This window comes from Cherax quadricarinatus, chromosome 59, assembly GCF_038502225.1.
Source record: "Cherax quadricarinatus isolate ZL_2023a chromosome 59, ASM3850222v1, whole genome shotgun sequence".
Taxonomy (NCBI): domain Eukaryota; kingdom Metazoa; phylum Arthropoda; class Malacostraca; order Decapoda; family Parastacidae; genus Cherax; species Cherax quadricarinatus.
The window spans coordinates 22485920-22510727 of record NC_091350.1 but is presented as its reverse complement, the minus strand read 5'-3'; the positions used below and the strand labels follow the sequence as shown (position 1 = coordinate 22510727).

Below are 24808 nucleotides of genomic sequence, written 5' to 3'. Positions count from 1 at the left end.
TTCAAGCTATTTTAAAAGATTAATCAATTAAGTATTATGGATATTTTAGATCATTAGAAATTTCATAAAATTTCAAGATTTCCTCATGTATGAACTCTGTGATCCAAATACACAGAGCTCAAAAAACTAGATAAGAATACATAACGTTTGACACTATCATAAGAATAATAGTCAACATTAGAACAGTTATTTTCTGGTTTTCTGTATATTTTGAATTTAAAATCTAGGTTTCCATTAATAATTAAGACAAATAAATAAATAAAATAAAGAAATAACAAAAAGGCATAGTACCGTGACTGGAACAATACACAAATAACTAGCACATAGGAGAGGGGAGCTTACGACGATGTTTTGGTCCGACTTAGACCATTTACAAAGTCACACTAACAAAACGGAGAGAAGGAGGGAGTATATATATAGGCCAGCAGACAGGGATGGGACAAGAGAGGTAGTAGGAAAGGAGGAAGAGAGGTAGTGGTAGCACTGCAAGGGAGCTAGGGGCCCACAAGGGAGCTAGGGGCCCACAAGGGAGCTAGGGGCCCACAAGGGAGCTAGGCGCCCCCCACAAGGGAGCTAGGGGCCCACAAGGGAGCTAGGGGCCCACAAGGGAGCTAGGGGCCCACAAGGGAGCTAGAGGCCCACAAGGGAGCTAGGGGCCCACAAAGGGTAGGAACAAGAACACTGATGGGGGTGGGTAAATTATTAATGGATCAAACACCCAAGGCAGAAGAAAGAATACCCAAAGGAGAAAGAGGAAAGAGCAATGGGGAAGAATGAGAAGGGAAAAAAGAATCAGGTTAAGTCACGGGTATTCTGAAGTTTGGAGCATTTTACAGTGTAATGAGAAAGGAAGACATCAACAGAGACAAGCCACGACAATGATTCATACATCTAAAAAAGGTAGTCATTTATTTTATTCCAACTCAACAGTAAAGTTTATGGAAAGAGCTAAACTATTTAATTCATCTAGGAAATGGTTTATATCTATATTCTTAATCATTAGACACAAAATATTCTATGTACAAATTGCTAAAGACAGGTTAGAGGATTTCTCATTGCCATACTAAACGCCATTAAACACAAAGTAGGTACTGGAAATGGTAAATCCTAATTATGGAGTTTTTCAGATAGGAAAGTTAACAATATTGTATCATTACAAAACGCTACTGTATCATTTAAATAAGTCATGGTGCTTAATATATTAGCTAAATCAATAATATTTTTAACAGTGAAGTTAGAAATTTTGCTAACAATTGAGCTCAACCTATCTACTAGCCATTTTTATAATGTATAGGAAACCGAACTTAAGGAGCTAATAAAGGGTCTGGCTGCTTTACCTAGTTTGTGTTTTTATTAATCCATGAACACATATGATAAAGATGGATTGGTGGTCATGATTTATTTTAATTAGTTCATCCTTACCTTTTAATAGTTGTTTTATTATTTTAGTAAAGTTACAATTAATTAAATCTAAGGGTTTCTTTCAAAGTTTGGAATAATTATCTGTATCATCTAAGAGATTACTTATTTTACCTTGACTATCAGTTTCTTTTAAAATTACTTTTGTTAGTTTTAGTAATATGCAAATGTTATTATTAATGTTTAATGACAATTAGGAATATTTTGTTCCATCACAGAACTATAAACCATCCCTTGACTTATATTAATTTCATCACTGGATAAATCAGTAGATTTTCCAAGTTATAAAAAAAATTTGCAATTACCTCGTTGCTGACTTTCTTTTAGAGGTTTCAAAACTTACACCGAAACCAAGAGCAGCGGTTTTATTTAGATCTGTTTCATCTGACAAGTTAATTACAAAATTATTATTAGTATGTTTAGTCCGGTCACTGTTTCAGTGTCTAATATGAATTTCAGTGATATTTTTTTTAATTCATTACAAACTTTTCAGAGTTAATTATAACAATAACCTAACGTAATATGTGTCCATTGTATAGGCATAACCAGATTAAAAGAATATATTTTGCTTCTTAATATTTTGAGAAGCAAAAAATATTCTTTTAATTTGAATTCCTTTTAATTCTGGCTACCTTTTCTTATATTTTAGCACTTTCAGTATTTTTCTGAATACTTCTCATGATATTATCAAAATGGGCGATCATTCATGTCAACAAGTCTATTTGGCAAAATATATTTGGAAAAAAATGTTCATTCAGATATTTTTTAATAAATCAAAATTTAAAATTATGTGACTTGGTCAATGCAGAAAAATAACTGGCAAGCAAAAGAAATATGATTAGGAAATTTTACCGAGAAAATTCTTTAGAAACATTCAAACTATTGAGACCAAAATGTTGAGCCAAATTGTTGGCAAAATTTCTAACTTTAATGTTAAAAATAATATTGATTTAGTTAATAAATTAAGCACTATGATTTAAATGATTACTATATGGTTGGTTTTGATGTCACTTCTTTGTTTACAAAAGCTCCAGTTGATGATTTATTAAGTTTCCTGTCTGAAGAACTCGGTAATTATGATTTACCATTGCCAGTACCTACGTTCATTGAGCTTATTAAACTTTGTACTGCTGATGAAAAGTGTGTTTAATGACGAGTTTCACTCTCAGAAGTTTGGTATGGTAATGGAAATCCTCTCTCACTGTTTAATGCGTTTGTTTGGTGATTCTGGTAGCGGGGAGTAAATGATACGTCTTCGGAGGCTTCTTAGCTTATTTGCAAAGTCGTGGTGGTTACACAGGCTTGTGTGTTTGTGCCCATGGCCCAGGAGGGCCATGCCCACGAGGGAGAGAGCTGGTAGGACTTGTATCTTGCTTCTAGCCGCTGAGTGAGTGTGCTAGTGAGTGAGTGGGAGTGGGACCAGCGTCCCACTGACTTTGGGCTGGCCTGGAGAGGGCAGCACCTGAGTGCCGAGATATATGAACTAAGCTGGCAGACAGCATAGGCTGTCTGTGCAGACAGTACAGGCTGTCTACATATGCTCGGCCACCTACCTCATGTCGTCCCGACGCGACAATACTGGTGGTAAAAGAACTCGGTCTCTCTCTCGTAGGAACAGGGCACAGAACACACAATAAAAACATATATACATATATGGATACGGAAAAAAACTTTCTACAGGGAGGGAAGAAAAAAACATGTGGGGTGTGCTTAACATCGTGGTCATAGGCAGTGAGCATCGATGGGCATCACTGCATGCCTTCCTGTGTCTGGACAGATACTGCAATACAGGGGACATCACTGCGGCTGAGCTGTGACATAACGGGGTACGGTCTCCCCTAGAACGGTGAAGCAGTCATCGTAGGAGTCACTGCATGTTTCACTCAACCTGGGGCACAGCCTGCTGGTGCCCTCGAGTGAGGCGTCGACAAAACTCGGCACTTGGGCAGGGCTTCTGGCAAGCAACTCAGGAGGACACTTCTCGACTGGTACTGTCACTGGGCTGTCATTGCTGTCAAGTGTGGAGTGAGTCGTGAAGCGAGTCGTGGCAGAGACGACTGGGCGAAGCATCTGGGAGTTGTAACATCATACACCAGACTGCAGTGAGTGAGCTAGCAGTCAAAGTGACATCATCTTTGTGCAGGCTGCTCACGAGGCTGACACAGAGCCTGCCGACAGGGCTAACTGCGGCTTGACGAGTGTCATTCTCTTGGCAGTTGGATTTATAGCAGAGCTTAGTCTAAGCATTCCCAGACTTGTTTCTCTACATATAACTGCACTCTGAAGGTCTGGAGGTGAAGTGAAACAAATCTTGATGGGAATCGTAGCAGGTACGATTCTGCAGAACATCACAAGTGACGAGCATAAAAGTTTTCTGAACAAAGGGGCTCATGTGCTCAGGCTGACTAATATCAGCTGTCAAATGCACTAGTCACACCGGGTGACTAACACAGTGGTGCTACTCAAGGATCTGGGCTCAAGACCACACTGGACACACGGAAAACTTTACACATATCCGCAGTACATGTGGTACAACATGGCTTAAACTAGCAAATGATGCTTTTCTGTGCACAAAACTGACACTAAGCTATACACTAACATGTGAGAACACTGACTGAGAGGTATTAATTAACACATGACATATATCTTCTCTCAATCTTCTCGACAATACTGACATAATTACTGAAACACTCGATGTGACATCATGTGATGTCAGGCATGACGTCGCGAGGTGACGTCAGCAGACATCTCGAGGTGATGTCAGCAGACTCTCGAGGTGACGTCATGAAGTCGGGCAGCAGCATCGGTGACGTCAATGTGATGTGCGCAGCAGACCACAGCATGAAGCCTGGGGCATCTGGCTACTCACATGGCTCGTAGGTCCACATGACATTGTCCACACCCCACATGGCATCGGAGTCCACGTGGCATCGTGATCTATGTGGCATGCTGATCCACATGGCTTGCTGATCTACATGGCTTGCTGATCCACAGGGCTTGCTGATTCATGTGGCTTGCTAATCCACGTGGCTTGCTGATCCACATGGCTTGCTGATCCACGTGGCTTGCTGACCCACATGACTTGCTGATCCACGTGGCTTGCTGATCCACGTGGCTTCGAGTGGCCTCGGGCACTCGAATACACATCTCTGGTAATTAAGTCACACAGAAAACAGCAGAACACAGCAGAGGGAGTTAGCACATAGTGGTGGTAGGAGGGTGAGGTGTGATTGAGGCAGGAACCCGGCCACTTCCTCCTCTTCTCCCACAAACACATGGAGAAACTCACTCTGGATGCAGAAATAATCACAAAACTCACCTCTGGCTTGCTGAAATAGCTGTGCTGAGCTGAACAACACCAGCAGAACATACAAGTGACGCTGAACACGTGACTTGAGAAACAGCGTGGGACGCTGTAGCGTGGGGTCACTGGGACGCCACTTACAGTTCTCGAAGAAATTCGGCAAATTTCGGCTAGATCCTGCTTGTATCTGTGTCTGGATGCTGAAACGTGCAGGCACGACATCAGGATAACTCGTTGAGAGACGGATGTTTCTAATGTAGGTTGATGAAGTGAACACAACTTCATTCTATTTCCTTCCTCTCTCCGGGCAAACACAACTTGCTGCGACCACCACTTCCCACCATTTATAACCAGTTTGGTGATACTGGAAGCAGGTGAGTGGATGGTAGGGCTGCGGAGGGTTCTTCTTGTTTTGCAAAGTCGTGGTGGGTACACAGGCTTGTGTGTTTGTGCCCATGGCCCAGGAGGGCCATGCCCACGAGGGAGAAAGCTAGTAGGGCTTGTATCTTGCTTCTAGCCACTGAGTGAGTGTTCGAGTGAGTGAGTGAAAGTGGGACCAGCATCCCACTGACTATGGGATGGCCTGGAGAGGAAAGCACCTGAGTGCCGCAAAATATGAACTAAGCTGGCAGACAGCATAGGCTGTCTGTGTAGACAGTACAGGCTGTCTACATCACTTGTCCTTAGCAATTTGCACATAAAATATTTTGAAACTTGACTGCTTAACAAAATTCTTCCCAAAAGAGCTAATTGATGCAGATTTATTGATGATATTTTGTGTCTAATGCCAAAGAATAGAAATATAAACCATTTCCTTGTTGAATTAAATAATCTAGCTCAGGGGCCTCCAAACTTTGCACTACGTGGACCACGTCATATATTTTTACATATTTTCATGGGCCAAAGAAGAAATGTCTTATAAATATATATAAATGAATAAATAAGTTTTAAATAAATGAATAAGCCGTTTTTGAATCCTTTTTGTAATCAGCATGATATGATTTAGAAGTCAAGGGAAATGTGACAGTGATATATAATGATGATAAGTAAAAATGTCAAACATAAGTCAATAAATGCTCTGACAGTGTAATAAATTGCTGAACTACAGATGAGAAAAGCTGACACAAGATTAATTTGTACGAGATTAATGAGAATGATGGAACTAGTTTTTTAATTACAAAATATTGCTGAACTAAGGTTCAGTTACTAGAATGGACTTCAAATGCTCATCAGATAAATTTGTGCGATATTTGGACTTGACATAATTCATTTCTGAAAATGTTTGGTCACGAAGGTAAGTTGTACCAAAAACTGATGCGAATCCACAAGCAAATCGCTTCAAATTTGGAAACTGTTCAGGCTGTAAAGATTTATAAAATTGGATCAGATTTCCTTCTCTGTACTTTTCCTTCATCAAGTCATCTGATTATAGATCAATAATTTCTATTTAAAACTGACCTGAGAGTGTTTCAACATTGCAGTTAAATGGACTTTGAAACAACTTTATTTCATTTGTTTTTCCATCAAAATCAGAGAATCGCTTCTGAAACCGTTTTTGCAAGTCACTGATGATTTCTGCTACAAACGAAGGAAATTCTGCTTCATTTATTTCATGAAATGTTACACAGCATGGGAAATGAACCAAACTAGAAGCTTTCACCGGTTCTTCAAGTATCTTCGATTTTGCCCTGAATGCCTTAACATGCGTGAATAGATCACAAATCAAATTTGTTTCACCTTGCAGCTTCAGATTTTATTGACTAGTCACGTCTGCAAAAAAAAAATGCCAATTTCCAAAGCCAGTCAGCGTTTCATAAAAGTGGTTTGGGTCGATTCTTCTCCGTGAGAAATAAATCAATTTCATTTCTGAGTTGAAAGAACTATGACAGAAACTTTCCACAACTAAGCCACAAACTACTGTATAAAACGGTAAGTCAACCAGCTCAGAATCTGTTTCTTTCAGATAAGCACGAAACTGTCGTGAGATCGGATAAAATTCACTGTTGAAACAACAGGCTTCAAAATGCAAGACATATCCACATATTTTCCGCACAATGTTTGCTGATGGCTAACACAGTCTAGAAACAATGGGCTTTGAGAATCCACCATCCTCACAAGCTTTTGTGATTTGTCCAACCAAACCTTTCTTCACCCCAAACATGTTCTTTCCTCCATCAACATGCATTACAGTTTATTCCACTCCAGGTTATATTCTAATACAGTTTTTTGCGATTATTTCAAGATGTCTTCTCCAGCTCCTGTGCTATATATGCTATACATTAATGTTAATTCTTGTGTGACATTAAATTCACTCTCGACTCCGGGGATAAATACCAGGAGTTGTGATGTGTCACTCATTCGATTCATCAAGTGTGAGAGTATAAAACTGAAAATTTTGTTCTTTCTCCGCAATTTGACGAAATATATTGCTTTCTGTATTCTCAATTCCACGAGCAACAGTATTTGGAACAATACTGAGGATTTTGAACAGATATGCTTTTTTCTGGGCATAACTCTCCCGTTGCTCCCATCATACACTGATCATATCTCCATCGGTGAATGGCTTACCTCTTTTAGCTTACCCGTAAGCTACTTTATAACTGGTCTGAAAAGCAACCTGCGTTGCAATGATTCAAATTTTTCCGAACACTGTGTTCCTGTGAATTGAGAATAACTTGGTTTATGTTTGGTTTCGAAGTGATGACGTACATTGTACTCCTTCAAAACTGCGACAGTTTCGTGGTATACGACACACAAGGCTTTATCACCTTGAGAGTTTACCTGGAAAGGGTTTCGGGGGTCAACGCCCCCACGGCTCGGTCTGAGGCCAGGCCAGCTTGTACAAAGATGTACTTCATGTTCCATGCTTCATTAAACAGGCGGCACTCACTATACACACACACATGCTCACACACATGCACACACACACAAACACACACACACACAAACACACACACACACACACACACACACACACACACACACACACACACACACACACACACACACACACACACACACACACACATATGCACACACACACACACACACCTCCGGACGATGGAAGGCAGAATGAAAGACATTGATACATGGGGGAGCAAAGTTGCTAGCTATGGGTGACTTCAATCACAAGGAGATTGACTGGGAAAACCTGGAGCCCCATGGAAGTCCCAAAACATGGACAGCCAAGCTGATGGATGTGGTACTGGAAAACCTCATGCATCAACATGTTAGAGACACTACCAGAGAGAGAGAGAGGTGAGGATGATCCAGCAAGACTGGACCTAGTATTCACCTTGAGTAGTTCGGACATCGAAGACATCATGTATGAAAGGCCCCTAGGAGCTAGTGATCATGATGTTCTTTGCTTTGACTACATAGTTGAGCTACAAGTGGAGAGAGTAGCAGGAACAGGATGGGAAAAAGCAAACTACAAAAGGGGGGATTGCACAGGCATGAGGAACTTCCTACAAGACATTCAGTGGGAGAGAGAACTGGCAGGAAAACCAGTAAAAGAAATGATGGACTATGTGACAACAAAATGCAAGGAGGCAGAGGAGAGGTTTGTTCCCAACGTAAATAGAAATCATGGGAAGACCAGAACGAGTCCTTGGTTCACCCAAAGGTGTAGGGAGGCAAAAACTATGTGTACTAGAGAATGGAAAAGGTACAGAAGACAAAGGATCCAGGAAAATAAAAAGATCAGTCGAAGAACCAGAAACGAATATGCACAGATAAGAAGGGAGGCTCAGTGACAGTACGAAAATGACATAGCATTGAGAGTCAAGTCTGACCCGAAGCTGTTGCATAGCCACATCAGGAGGAAAACAACAGTCAAGGACCAGGTAATCAGACTGAGGAAGGATGATGGGGAGTTCACAAGAAATGACCAAGAGGTATATGAAGAGCTCAAAACGAGATTTAAAGACGTATTTACAGAGGAAACCGGTAGGACTCCAGAAAATCAGAACAGGGAGGTACACCAACAAGTGCCGGATGAGGTACACATAACCGAGGAGGAGGTGAAGAAGCTGCTATGTGAACTTGATACCTCAAAGGCGGAGGGACCAGACATCTCTCCATGAGTCCTTAGAGAAGGGGCAGAGATGCTGTATGTGCCACTAACAAAGATCTTCAACACATCTAATGAAACTGGGCAACTCCCTGAGGTATGGAAGATGGCAAATGTAGTTCCAGTTTTTAAAAAAAGGAGACAGACACGAGGCATTAAACTACAGACCTGTGTCACTAATGTGTATAGTATGCAAAGTCAGGGAGAAGATCTTCAGGAGGGGAGTGGTGGAGCACCTGGAAAGAAACAAGTGTATAATCGACAAAGAGACCTGAAAACGCCTGGTCCAGCAACTGGCTCCTTGAATTTAACCCTGCCAAATGAAAAGTCATGAAGATTGGGGAAGGGCAAAGAAGACCACGGACACAGTATAGTCTAGGTGGCCAAAGACTGCAAACCTCACTCAACGAAAAAGATCTTGGGGTGAGTATAATACCGAGCACATCTCCTGAAGCGCACATCAGTCAGATAACTGCTGCAGTGTACGGGCGTCTGGCAAACCTAAGGATAGCATTCCGATACCTCAGCAAGGAATCGTTCAAGACTCTGTACACCATTTACGTCAGGCCCATACTGGAGTACGCAGCACCATTTTGGAATCCACACCTGGTCAAGAACGTCAAGAAATTAAGAGAAAGTGCAAAGGTTTGCAACAAGACTAGTCCCAGAGCTAAGGGGATTGTCCTACGAAGAAAGGTTAAGGGAAATTGGCCTGACGACACTGGAAGACAGGAAGGTCAGTGGAGACATGATAATGACATAAAATACTGCGCAGAATAGACAAGGTGGACAAAGACAGGATGTTGCAGAGATGAGACAGAAACAAGCGGTCACAATTGGAAGTTGAAGACTCAGATGAGTGAAAGGGATGTTAGGAAGTGTTTCTTCAGTCAAAGAGTTGTCAGGCAGTGGAAGAGCCTAGAAAGTGACATAGTGGAGGCAGGAACCATACATAGTTTCAAGACGAGGTTTGATAAAGCTCCTGAAGCAGAGAGAGAGAGAGGACCCAGTAGCAATCAGTGAAGAGGCAGGGCCAGACGCTATGACTCGACCCCTGCAACCACAATTAGGTGATACAATTAGGTGAGTACACACACACACACACACACACACACACACACACACACACATATATATATATATATATATATATATATATATATATATATATATATATATATATATATATATATATATATATATATATATATATATATATATATATATATATATATATATATATATATATATATATATATATATATATATAGTGAAGTACCACGTCTGGAACTGTGCTGGGGACCCTCATCCTCAGAGAAAAGAATAAACTTGCTTCAGGGGAAGCTCAAGGTTCTTCCAGAAGCTGTTTGAATATTGTTTTCTCATCCCACCCCAATATTCTATATTCTAAGTAGACTTTATTTAAAGACAAAATACATTGACAAACATACAATATGGAGTAGAACAACATAGGTAACATCTCAGAGCTGCATCTCGAATACTTCGTCCAGCTCCCCGGCGGTGGGCCTCGTGCCCAGAATGTCGTAGTCATTTTCCTTCTGGATAGCCCTGTGATCCTCGGTTTTTATTATGAGTTTTTCACCCAGCTCTTTGAGGAACTTTAGAGCATACTTGCCCCATATTCCAAGGGTCTCCGACCATTTTGAGATGGAATTATAGCAAGGGTGAAGGCCTTCATATTTGTGGGTCTTCTGGGTCTCCCTGTGGCTGGCAGCTCCACCCCCTTCAGCTACAGAGTATGGCAAGTAGGTGTCTGCCAATGTGGCAGCACAGGTTTATTCCCAGGCAATCTGCTTACCATCCTTCCAGGGTAGCATAGTGGTTCCATCAGGATGCTTTTCTCTTCCATCAGAGCTTTGTACTTGGGGTTTCCTTTGAGCTGGGAAATGGGAGTTAGCGTGGGGTGTTACCGAGCACCATGGCTTGTTATAGTGTTCTAGAATTTCAGGTTAAAGTGTTGAAGGAGGAGGTTCTACTTCTTCAGGAGGAAAATAGGAGGCTGAAGCTTCACCTATATAGGTCTGGGAGTGTGAGATGGAGCTGGTATAGAGGAAATGGTCACCAGCTATGAGAATGGCAGCTGCTTTAATTGGCAAGTGGTTCACAGATCAGGAAGAAGAAAGAAAAGGAGGGTTAATAGAGAAGATATGAAGGTAGGAAATCGATTCTCTATTCTCCAGAACAAGTGTACTTCAGTGGTTAGTGAGGTTAAAGGTATCATTGACTCTCCTGCAAATCAAGGTAAGAATATTCTAATTGTAGAAGATTCTCAGGTAAGACTGTGCTTTTTGTAAAAGAGATAGGATGGTCAGACAGAGGGTGTGCCTCCCAGGAGCTGGTGTTGGTGACCCTGTCAGCAAGTTGGATAATATTATGTCAAGTAATGGGAACAAGCCCATAATCCGTCTTAGTGCTAGGGGTAATGACAATGGGAAGGGCAGAAGACAGGAGCTACTGGATAAGTACAGGTCAGCCATAGAAATAGTCAGGTCTAAGGAAGGAATCCCAATCATATGTAGTATCTTTCCTAGAAAGAGAGTGGGAAATGAATGGATGTCTAGGGCAACTGATATAAATTGCTGGATAGACAGGTACTGCATGGAACTTGCAATCCCATCCAGTGATAACTGAGACAAATTCTATGGCAAGCATGATATGTATGCAAAGCATGGAGTTTATCTCTCTGGGGCTGGAGTGGTTGCATTAGCCAATTCGATTGAGAGGGGTAATTGATGACTTTAACTGACAGATTTTAGAGGTATGGGTGTTTGTGGGAAACAACCAGGCTGCAGTATTAGGGTTGAAAACAGCAGATATTACTAGGATACCTCAGGGATATGTTTAAAAGACAATATTCAAAATAAAGTTGCTAGTAAAGGCAAAGCAAGTGATCAACAAACAAAGAGAGATAGTAGAGGGCAGTGAGTGACTAGCTCCCTTAAGGTTTACTATACAAATAGTAGGAATCTAATAATATAGATCAGCTAAGATTACTTGCAAGTGCAGGTAATACAGATATTATTGCTATAACAGAGACATGGTTCAACCTGAAAGATAGAGAAATGTCTTCTGAATGCAACATACAAGGTTATAAACTATTCCACACTGATAGGGTCAACAGGAAGGGTGGTGGAGTGGCGATTTATGTCAGAGAAAATTTAAATTGTTGTCTTAGACATGATATAAGATTAGAAACATCGGACACAGAATCTGGTTGGCTACAGTTTCTCGAGGGTCGTGAAAAGTTAATTTTGTGTGTGATTTATAGGCCCCCAAACCTTGATAGAGAGTGCAGTAAGCTGTTATGGGACGAAATTCATAAGGCATCTAGATATGAAAATGTTGTATTAATGGGAGATTTTAACTTTAGACAAACTGATTGGAGCAGTGTGACAGGAAATCTTGAGTTTACCTGGAGTTTACCTGGAGAGAGTTCCGGGGGTCAGCGCCCCCGCGGCCTGGTCTGTGACCAGGCCTCCTGAGTCTAGTGACTTTCTTGATACGGTTCAGGATTGCTTTTTAAAACAGTTTGTGACAGAACCAATTAGAGGAAACAATCTACTTGACTTGGTTCTTGCCAACAGAAAATCACTAATTAATAATCTTGAAGTAAATGATGAGCTTGGGGAAAGCAATCACAAATCACTTAGTTTCAATATATCATGGAATTACGCAGGAAACTGCAATCAAATCTCTGTCCCAGACTTTTGCTTGGCCGATTTCATGGGACTGAAAAATTACCTAGGTGGGTTAAATTGGGATGTCCTGACTATGGGTCAGGTAGGTGATCTTGGTTGCCAATATGACGTTTTTCAGAGCATATTTCTAGCTGCCCAGACAACTTTTGTTCCGAGTAGGGAAATTAGATCTAACAAAAATGATCCCAAATGGATGAACAATAGATTAAAACATCTCATTGGTCAAAAGAGAGGCATATATAGGCGTATCAAAAGAGGGGATGGGCAGTTAAGAAATCAATATATTCAATTAAAGAGAGAAATAAAAAAAGAAATAAGAAAAGCAAAAAGGGATTATGAGGCTAAGGTCGCTAGGGATTCGAAGACTAACCCAAAAGGGTTCTTTCAGGTATACAGAAGTAAGATTAGAGACAACACAGGCCAAGAGTAACTCAGGTCAGATCACTGACAGTGGTAAGGATATGTGTGAAATTTTCCTCTCAGTTTTTACCCAGGAAAATACTAGCAAAATTCTAGAAATGTAGATCAGGACGATAATAAACTATGTACGATTGCGGTAACTAGTGACATGGTTCTCAGACAAATAGGGAAATTAAAACCTAACAAATCCCCAGGCCCTGATGAACTGTTTGCAAGGGTGTTAAAGGAATGTAAAGAGGAACTTTGCCTAATCTTTTCAACATATCACTACAAACTAGCATAGTTTACCTGGAGTTTACCTGGCGAGGTTTTCGGGGGTCAACGCCCCGGCAACCTGGTTTGAGACCAGGCTTCATGGTAGATCAGGGTCTGATCAACCAGGCTGTTACTGCTGGCCGCACGCACGCTGACGTACGAACCACAGCCTGGTTGGTCAGGTACTGACTTTAGGTGCATCTCCAGTGCCTTCTTGAAGACAGCCAGGGGTCTATTGGTAATCCCCCTTATGTATGCTGGGAAGCAACTGAACAGTCTTGGGCCCCAGACACTTATTGTGTTGTCCCTCAGTGTACTCGTGGCACCCCTGCTTTTCATCGGGGGAATGTTGCATCTCCTGCCAAGTCTTTTGCTTTCATATCGAGTGATTTTCGTGTACAGGTTTGGTACCAATCCTTCCAGGACCTTCCAAGTGTATATTATCACGTATCTTTCTCGCCTGCGTCCTAGTTTAGGTGCCTTATCGCACTTATGTGTGCCGTAGAAGTTCTTTGTAACCTCTCCAGGTCTGCAATGTCGCCAACCTTGAAGGGGGCCGTTAGTTTACAACAGTTTTCCAGTCTAGAGAGCACAAGCTATTTGAAGAGAATCATCATGGGCTTGGCGTCCCTAGTTTTGAAGGTTCTCATTATCCATCCTGTCATTTTCCTAGCTGATGAGGTAGATATATTGTTGTTGTCTTTGAAGGGAGATGCTCTGACATTATCACTCCCAGGTCCTTCACATTACTTTTCCGCACTATTGTATGGTTAGAATTTGTGGTATGCCCTGACACATTTTTAATTTCTTGAAGTGTTCCATATCTGAGTAATTGAAATTTCTCCTCGTTGAACTTCATATTGTTTTGAGTGGCCCATTCGATTGAGGTTGATGTCCGCACAGAGTCTCGCAGTGTCTTCGATGGAGGTCACTGCCATGGTGATCCGGGTGTCATCCACAAAGGAAGACACGGAGCTATGGCTTACATCTCTGTCTATGTCAGAAATGAGGATGAGGAATAGAATGGGAGCGAGTACTGTGCCTTGTGGAACAGAGCTTTTTACCGTGCCTGATAAATGGAAAATGGCAAATGTAATACCTGTTTACAAGGCAGGTGACAGATCCTTAGCTTCGAACTACAGACCAATAAGCCTTACCTCCATAGTGGAAAAATTTATGGAATCAATAATTGCCGAAGCAATTCGTAGCCATCTCGAAAGGCATAAGTTGATTAATGAACCTCAGCACGGTTTTTGTCTTACGAATTTACTAACTTTCTTCACTAAGGTATTTGAGGAGGTAGATCATGGTATCATGATATCGTGTATATGGACTTCAGTAAGTCTTTCGATAGAGTTCCACATCAGAAGCTATTAAGGAAACTTAAGGCACATGGAATAGGAGAAATTTTTTCCTGGGTTGAGGCATTGTTGACGAATAGGCAGCAGAAGGTTTGCATAAATGGGGAGAAATCAGAATGGGGCACGTCACAAGCGGTGTTCCACACGGGTCAGTGATGGGCCCCTTGTTGTTCACAATCTACATAAACGACATAGATGAGGGAATAAATAGCGACATAAGCAAATTTTCTGATGACACCAAAATAGGCCGTCAAATTCATTCTAATGAGGACATTAGAGCACTCCAGGATGATATGAATAGACTGATGCAATGGTCGGAGAAGTGGCAGATGCAGTTTAATATAGACAAATGCAAAGTTATAAATACTGGACAGAAAAATAACCATGCCACATATAAACTAAATAATGTAGATCTTAATATTACGAATTGCGAAAAGGATTTAGGAGTTCTGGTTGGTAATAATCTAAAACCATGACGACATTGCATTAGTGTTCGCAGTAAAGTTAACAGAATCCTTGGCTTCATATCAAGAAGTATAAATAAGTCCTCGGGTTGTTCTTCAACTCATATATCTTTGGTTAGGACACACTTAGATTATGCTGCACAGTTTTGATCACTGTATCACAGAATGGATATAAATGCATTGAAAAACGTACCAAGGAGGATGACAAAGCTGATCCCATGTATCAGAAATCTTCCCTATGAGGATAGACTGAGGGCCCTGAACCTGCACTATCTAGAAAGGCGTAGAATTAGGGGGGATATGACTGAGGTGTATAAATGGAAAACAGGAATTAATAAATGGGATGTAAATAGCGTGCTAAAAATATTTAACATAGACAGGACTCGCAGCAATGGCTTAAAATTGGAAAAATTCAGGAAGGATATAGAAAAGCACTGGTTTGGTAATAGAGTTGTGGATGAGTGGAACGATCTCCCGAGTACCGTCATAGACGCTAAGACGTTGTATAGTTTTAAAAATAGGTTGGATAAATACATGAGTGGGTGTGGGTGGGTGTGAGATGGAAATGACTAGCTCGTGCTACTACTAAGTGATGTGTCTGACCTCAGTAGGTCAAGGCATTGGCTTAACCCTGTGGGAGAATTGGACCTGCCTCTCATAGGCCAGTAGGCCTGTTCCAGTGTTCCTTTTTCTTATGTTCATATGTTCTTATGAGGCTTCTCTTTATGATGTCGTTGACCTCCTCATATCTTACATACTTCCCTTCTGATGTGTGACAAACGAGACCATGAAATCTGAATTGATCAGCAGTCGCCTTGCCGCAAATACACCTATGTTTGGTGAGTATGAGGGCGGCTAGGCGAAGAGCAACATGAATCCGAATGGCCTGTGAGTCGAGTCAAGTTCCCAAAGAGGAATTGGGAACAGCTAGAAGGAAATCTGAATTTGGTGCCTTCACTGCCAGGAGACGAGCATTGTCCTTTTCTGAAGCGTTGGTGAGCATTGTGTTGGCGATTTTTTCCATGATCGGTTTGTCCCAATAGGACTGTTTGTGCTCTTTAGGAGGAGCTGGTCTACTGGAGGAGTCGGCAAGGGCGTCCCACCACACGGCTGCTTCAATGAACCTGGGGTTTTGAGCTCCTACCGCACCTCTCAAGCGTTCAGGGTCAATCTCCTTAACTAATCCACTGGAAGTCAAACACGAAGACAGAAATGCAGGTAAAGCTCCCTGCATTGTTTTACGCACCCATATACCTCCCAGTCACACTGGGAGGGTTGCCTGATCCCATTGCTGATCTTCCAGTGACAGATTCAGTGCCTTCTTAAAGATTGATCTCAGGAGTTAGTCATATTCTTTGAGTGTTGGGCTGTCAAAAGAGGGTGTGCACCTCAGGAAGTAAGTGAGTCTTTGGCAGAGTAAGACACCTTGTGAGGAGATACAGGGCATCATGGGCATCGAGATATCTTATTCTCTCCTCAATTCTCTTCAGGGCATTCAGTTTGTTCTTGAGGACTGTGTCGATGGCCTGGTGACCCAGCGGTGCTCCCAATAGAGTGCTCTTGGCTGGAGTGGTAGTAGAGACTTCAGGGAGGATTGTTAGCACAGCCCTGATTATTTCCTGGTTCGTTGTGATGATTTCACACTTGGAGGGATTAAGGATGAGTCCCAAGGCTTCTCCCTGTGTCCTCATCAGTTATAGGTCCTCTAGTAGGGACTCTTCAGTACCTGCTAGAGTGCCATCATCCAGGTACCAGATGCTGAGCTCACTGCGCAGGCTGGAAATTAGTTCTCTTACTGCCAAGCAGAAGAGAAGTGGAACAAGTGGATCACCCTGCTGAACACCCTCTGATGAGAGAATTTCTTGTTCGCCAAACAAAAGAATTGGGGGTTTGCTGTAGCCAGCTGAAATGAAGGGAAAAAGACTGGGAAACCGATCCCGAACGGCTGGCAAGACCACATCTCTTTTCACCATATTAAAGGCATTTCTAGTCAAGTTTGACTATGGACTTGTCTTCTGGTAAGTCCCTGATGTAGGCCCTTGCAGCATGAGCTGCGGCTTCACTGCCTTGAGAGACCCAAAAGTCCAGTTGGTGTGGCTGGAGTAAACTGGCAGCTTCTAGGCCAGAGCTACTCAATTGGCGGCCCGCGGTCCGAATCCGGACCTTCTGAGTGTTTTAGTTGGACTGCGGGCTTTAGGAGAAAGCTTAGTTAAATAGAAGGTGTTACCACCTTCAGGATGAGGTGGTACACAAAAGCAGGATTAATACATTATTCTATCTTAATAGAATGCATACACTAAATGGAATACAGTATTCTAGCATAGCTAAATAGTGATATTTTCTTTCATTCAATGGTAATTCTTATTGGCAATTATCACTTGTGCAATGAAGTTGACTTTTTTCGCATTTTTTAAAAAGAGTTTGGTAGCATATGGGCTGGGAAGTCTGGCGACCCTGGACTCTCACTGCGTGTAAAACACGTATCCGGACCTTTGCATACATTGGTACTTGCCCATGTGGACCTTTGCTCTTAGTATTTGAGTAGCCCTGTTCTAGGCGACTGTTTCTGACTGCTGCTTTGGCAACGAGACGGCGAAGAATGTTAGCAGTAGCAGTGGGTCTGATTCCCCCATCCTTCTTCTTCAAAGCACATAGTGAGGCTCCAAAAAAGGAAGGTTTAAATTTCTTCTGGAATCCGCCCAGCCAGACAGTGTTGACGAAGGTTGTTAACTCGTTAACTGGTCAATTAGCAAGAACTCATATAAAATTAGGTCCTTTCTAAAATTTTCTCTTATACGTTTAAAGATATAATTATTCATTCATGTTAATGTAAAAATTAATAATTTTGTACCAGAAAACTTACCTAACCTTATTATAACAAGCGCAATTAAATTTAGCCTAATCAACTAAATATATTTTAGATAAGTTTACAATAATTTAATAATAAACAAACACAACGAAATATTTTTTTCGTAAGCTTCAGAATGATTTTTGCGAAATTATTGCATACACAAATTGTCGCTTGCCTTATTCGGCAAGAAGAGCGTTGTTATTGAAGCTAAAATCGCAAGTTTTACCTATTCGGCATGATATATATATATATATATATATATATATATATATAGATATATATATATATATATATATATATATATATATATATGCAAGGAATTCGCAGGAGCAGGCGAAATATACACAAACACTGATCTCTGGCTGAAGGAGATTCGAACCTACGAACCTTGGAACAAGGTACGCAGTGCTTTACCAATCTACCCACACTGGACCAATACCTTGGAGTCCAGCTTGCGCTAGACTTTGATCCATTGTGCCGGGTGAGCACCCCGGCACAATGCTGTGACGAAAATCAAAGGCCTACAGGAGGGTCTTTTCTCGTCAGTGTATTCTGCTGGGTAGCAGCTGTTAGCATGACCTCTCGGCTGCTGCCACACTTCACAGTGCCTTCTCATTGCTCACGTGGTTACCGTGGTGAGAGGAAGTGTTGCACTGTTGTCTCTCATCTGCCCCATCTTTTGTCCGGTGTTCCCTTTGGTTTTGGGGTTATACATGTTTGATTATGGGTAAAAGGAAATCTTTAACACCTGAAACTATAGCTCAAATCATGGGGCTTCACAAAGCTGGGCACCAGACGAAAGAAATGTTGGAGAATGTTGGTGTGTATGAGCGTTCAGTGAGGAATTGGGTGCAGCATTTCAAAACTGGTAGCGGTGTCAAAGAAGGCATCTGTTCGTACCTTAACCGTGTTAAAGAAGCAGTTACTCTCTAACTGCTTATTCAACTAAAAATATGTTGGTTCTACCTTTCCATGAAAACTTGGTTGATATACCTTCTCTTCTTAAGACTTTTAATATCAAAGTTGTATTTAAAAATCTTGATACAGTAAAAAAACTTTTGATAAAGAATTCCCCACAAAATGCTGACGGATGTGTCTATAAGATTCCTTGTAAAATTTGCGATAAAGTTTATTACGGTCAAACTGGTAAAAGTCTCGAACTAAGATTAAAACAACATAAATATAGCATTAGAACTGGACAAGATTTTAATGCTCTATTTATTCATGTGAGAGATTTTAACCATCCAATTGATTTTCAAAAAGTTGAGAAAGTGGTATCAAGCAAGTCCATGGTTGACAGAAATATAATTGAATCTTGTTTCATAAAATGCAGTTTTGAAAATAATATGAATATTTCCTTTGATTTATATATATTGGATTAATTTATAATTAATAAAATTTGGGAAGAATTTAATGATGCATTAAACAAGTAATAAATCTTAAGTCTTGGGTAGAGTATTAAGTGTGTTTCACAGAGTCGGGTGTTGTCACGCGTGTGTGAGGTGTTGCTTTGTTGTGGGATGTGATGGTGAGGTGTAGTTTTTACCCTTTAAATGCCTTCCTTTGATGTTTTGTTTTTATAGTTCCTTGATAATGTGAGAAGTCACGAAAGTACTTGGAATTTCACTAATCTTTCACAGTATCTCTGCAACTTCTCTTCAGAATCTCCCAAGAGCACAGTGTCATCAGCAAAGAGCAGCTGTGACAACTCCCACTTTGTGTGTGATTCTTTATCTTTTAACTCCACGCCTCTTGCCAAGACCCTCGCATTTACTTCTCTTACAACCCCATCTATAAATATATTAAACAACCACGGTGACATCACACATCCTTGTCTAAGGCCTACTTTTACTGGGAAATAATTTCCCTCTTTCCTACATACTCTAACTTGAGCCTCACTATCCTCGTAAAAACTCTTCACTGCTTTCAGTAACCTACCTCCTACACCATACACTTGCAACATCTGCCACATTGCCCCCCTATCCACCCTGTCATACGCCTTTTCCAAATCCATAAATGCCACAAAGACCTCTTTAGCCTTATCTAAATACTGTTCACTTATATGTTTCACTGTAAACACCTGGTCCACACACCCCCTACCTTTCATAAAGCCTCCTTGTTCATCTGCTATCCTATTCTCCGTCTTACTCTTAATTCTTTCAATTATAACTCTACCATACACTTTACCAGGTACACTCAACAGACTAATCCCCCTATAATTTTTGCACTCTCTTTTGTCCCCTTTGCCTTTATACAAAGGAACTATGCATGCTCTCTGCCAATCCCTAGGTACCTTACCCTCTTCCATACATTTATTAAATAATTGCACCAACCACTCCAAAACTATATCCCCACCTGCTTTTAACATTTCTATCTTTATCCCATCAATCCCGGCTGCCTTACCCCCTTTCATTTTACCTACTGCCTCACGAACTTCCCCCACACTCACAAGTGGCTCTTCCTCACTCCTACAAGATGTTATTCCTCCTTGCCCTATACACGAAATCACAGCTTCCCTATCTTCATCAACATTTAACAATTCCTCAAAATATTCCTTCCATCTTCCCAATACCTCTAACTCTCCATTTAATAACTCTCCTCTCCTATTTGTTGATAACATCTCACCCACTCTCTCATTTGCTCTCTTTTTACATTGCTTCACCACTCTCTTAACTTCTCTCTTTTTCTCCATATACTCTTCCCTCCTTGCATCACTTCTACTTTGTAAAAACTTCTCATATGCTAACTTTTTCTCCCTTACTACTCTCTTTACATCATCATTCCACCAATCGCTCCTCTTCCCTCCTGCACCCACTTTCCTGTAACCACAAACTTCTGCTGAACACTCTAACACTACATTTTTAAACCTACCCCATACCTCTTCGACCCCATTGCCTATGCTCTCATTAGCCCATCTATCCTCCAATAGCTGTTTATATCTTACCCTAACTGCCTCCTCTTTTAGTTTATAAACCTTCACCTCTCTCTTCCCTGATGCTTCTATTCTCCTTGTATCCCATCTACCTTTTACTCTCAGTGTAGCTACAACTAGAAAGTGATCTGATATATCTGTGGCCCCTCTATAAACATGTACATCCTGAAGTCTACTCAACAGTCTTTTATCTACCAATACATAATCCAACAAACTACTGTCATTTCGCCCTACATCATATCGTGTATACTTATTTATCCTCTTTTTCTTAAAATATATATATATATATATGTATGTATGTATATATATATATGTATATACTTTTAACTCAACAATAAGAAAATGGGATAACATAAAATATTATTTTGGTTTATTCACAGTGTGGAGAAAATCATGAGAATTTCCTGAGACAAAAGGAATGTCTATTGATGGTGAGAGTGAGACTGGAGCGTCACCTGAAGTAGCAATAGCAGAGGAACTGTGAAGGTCATAATGGCGAGCATGGTAGTGAGGAGCGTTTGTATCTGTGCAACAGTGTCCGTCTTCCTCACACTGAATATTCTGCTCCATGTTCCTCACACCAGTCCTTCCTCTGAGAGCTCTTCGGTGAGTACACTACACCGCAGTGGTTACTCATTACTGTAAATAAACAAATGATGTATATTAGAAGACACTTGCAAATACTGACCTGTGCTGCATTGTTTGTGAAGTATCTTTGAGTCATGACACTAATATGCAAGTGATGTTGTAATTTTTATTACGGCAAGTTACACGACGTGAAATAAATAATTATTAGCAAAATTTATAATAAAGAACACAGAAATTATCGTAGGGTAGTTACCAGAAGTGACCAGTCATGTGGCTTCAGGTCTCTGTCAGTCACTTCATAAACTGTCTGTTCAGTAATTTGTAAATTTCCAAGTGATTATATAAAATTTAAAGCAATCTGGCTTAATTACCAGCAAAATAAGAGCAAAACTTGTAATTTATAAAAACATTAACAAATATCGGCATTGGCTGCATATCCTTTAAAGTAGTGAAACAGCGTAATTTTTAATTGACATTTTCAAAGATGTTTTTTGGTACAGACTTAAGAATGATACAAGGATGTGCAGCATTGATTTAAGGCTACTGAAGGTGAGTGAATTAGGAAAAAAGGAATAAATGATTGGATGAATAGGGTGAAAATGACCATAATGAAGTATATGTCTTTGTGATTTTTTTTTCGAAAAGAAAATATATTAGAAAAGCAAATTCACGATGAAAAACAAATAAAAGAATGGTTGAGCGATCAACATAGTTTTCCGGGAACAAGAATCTGTTTTAAAGAGACAATCTGGTAAAGACTTCTTCGTTAAGAGTAAATTGATGAGGCGTTTGATAACTAAAGATAAAAAAAGTGAAAAAAAAAATATGAGCATTTAAACAAACATCAAGAAATAGAGACAGAATATTTGAATGATGATGAAAGAGGAAGAAGTTATGTCTGTTAATAGAGAAGAACCGGAAAGTAATACGGAAGAACGGAATCACACAGATGAAGTAGGAAACATGGCTTTGATATGTAGAATTATGAATGAAAGGATGTGGGTATAGAGTACTGGAAGAATGCAGTTGTTCTATGTGTGATCGGCTTCAAACTTTTAGTGTTGGTAGGCTGTACTGCGAGAAAATTTGGTATTCACTATTGGAGGTTTGATAAAATACATTTTGTTATGAGTCATATTGGAGCAACGGTGTTGTCAACGGTTGCGAAAATGATTAGAAATTACAGCAAAATAATCTGAGAATGGAATATGTGAAACAAGATCATGTACTGCTGACCGCACGGCAGTCTGCCTGCTCGTTGCCTTGAACATCAACATGACCAAGGACCCAGCAGCAGAGTCTGCCTGCTCGTTGCCTTGAACATCAACATGACCAAGGACCCAGCAGCAGAGTCTGCCTGCTCGTTGCCTTGAACAACAACATGACCAAGGACTCAGCAGCAGAGTCTGCCTGCTCGTTGCCTTGAACATCAACATGACCAAGGACCCAGCAGCAGAGTCTGCCTGCTCGTTGCCTTGAACATCAACATGACCAAGGACCCAGCAGCAGAGTCTGCCTGCTCGTTGCCTTGAACATCAACATGACCAAGGACCCAGCAGCAGAGTCTGCCTGCTCGTTGCCTTGAACATCAACATGACCAAGGACCCAGCAGCAGAGTCTGCCTGCTCGTTGCCTTGAACATCAACATGACCAAGGACCCAGCAGTAGAGTCTGCCTGCTCGTTGCCTTGAACATCAACATGACCAAGGACCCAGCAGCAGAGTCTGCCTGCTCGTTGCCTTGAACATCAACATGACCAAGGACCCAGCAGCAGAGTCTGCCTGCTCGTTGCCTTGAACATTATCATAGTCAGGGACCCAGCAGCAGAGTCTGCCTGCTCGTTGCCTTGAACATCAACATGACCAAGGACCCAGCAGCAGAGTCTGCCTGCTCGTTGCCTTGAACATCAACATGACCAAGGACCCAGCAGCAGAGTCTGCCTGCTCGTTGCCTTGAACATCAACATGACCAAGGACTCAGCAGCAGAGTCTGCCTGCTCGTTGCCTTGAACATCAACATGACCAAGGACCCAGCAGCAGAGTCTGCCTGCTCGTTGCCTTGAACATCAACATGACCAAGGACCCAGCAGCAGAGTCTGCCTGCTCGTTGTCTTGAACATCAACATGACCAAAGACCCAGCAGCAGAGTCTGCCTGCTCGTTGCCTTGAACATCAACATGACCAAGGACCCAGCAGCAGAGTCTGCCTGCTCGTTGCCTTGAACATTAACATGACCAAGGACCCAGCAGCAGAGTCTGCCTGCTCGTTGCCTTGAACATTAACATGACCGGGGACCCAGCAGCAGAGTCTGCCTGCTCGTTGCCTTGAACATTAACGTGACCAAGGACCCAGCAGCAGAGTCTGCCTGCTCGTTGCCTTGAACATCAACATGACCAGGGATCCAGCAGCAGAGTCTGCCTGCTCGTTGCCTTAAACATTAACATGACCAAGGACCCAGCAACAGAGTCTGCCTGCTCGTTGCCTTGAACATCAACATGACCAGGGACCCAGCAGCAGAGTCTGCCTGCTCGTTGCCTTGAACATCAACATGACTGGGGACCCAGCAGCAGAGTCTGCCTGCTCGTTGCCTTGAACATTAACATGACCGGGGACCCAGCAGCAGAGTCTGCCTGCTCGTTGCCTTGAACATTAACATGACCGGGGACCCAGCAGCAGAGTCTGCCTGCTCGTTGCCTTGAACATCAACATGACCGGGGACCCAGCAGCAGAGTCTGCCTGCTCGTTGCCTTGAACATCAACATGACCGGGGACCCAGCAGCAGAGTCTGCCTGCTCGTTGCCTTGAACATCAACATGACCAGGGACCCAGCAGCAGAGTCTGCCTGCTCGTTGCCTTGAACATCATCATGACCGGGGACCCAGCAGCAGAGTCTGCCTGCTCGTTGCCTTGAACATCATCATGACCGGGGACCCAGCAGCAGAGTCTGCCTGCTCGTTGCCTTGAACATCATCATGACCGGGGACCCAGCAGCAGAGTCTGCCTGCTCGTTGCCTTGAACATCAACATGACCAGGGACCCAGCAGCAGAGTCTGCCTGCTCGTTGCCTTGAACATCAACATGACCAGGGACCCAGCAGCAGAGTCTGCCTGCTCGTTGCCTTGAACATCATCATGACCGGGGACCCAGCAGCAGAGTCTGCCTGCTCGTTGCCTTGAACATCAACATGACCGGGGACCCAGCAGCAGAGTCTGCCTGCTCGTTGCCTTGAACATCATCATGACCGGGGACCCAGCAGCAGAGTCTGCCTGCTCGTTGCCTTGAACATCAACATGACCAGGGACCCAGCAGCAGAGTCTGCCTGCTCGTTGCCTTGAACATCAACATGACCAGGGACCCAGCAGCAGAGTCTGCCTGCTCGTTGCCTTGAACATCATCATGACCGGGGACCCAGCAGCAGAGTCTG

The 24808-nt window shown here is 42.0% G+C and overlaps 1 protein-coding gene across 22 annotated transcripts in view; it reads left to right on the top strand.

Moving 5' to 3' along the window:
* The window catches only part of LOC128698812 (carbohydrate sulfotransferase 11), a 211943-nt gene that overhangs the window by 11253 nt on the left and 175882 nt on the right, over positions 1-24808 (top strand). For all 22 annotated transcript variants that reach the window (XM_070097816.1, XM_070097815.1, XM_070097813.1 and 19 more), the window contains exon 2: positions 21178-21403. In XM_070097816.1, coding sequence (XP_069953917.1) covers positions 21290-21403 — 114 coding nt within the window. In that variant the 5' untranslated portion in view covers positions 21178-21289. The remainder of the gene's footprint in view (positions 1-21177; positions 21404-24808) is intronic.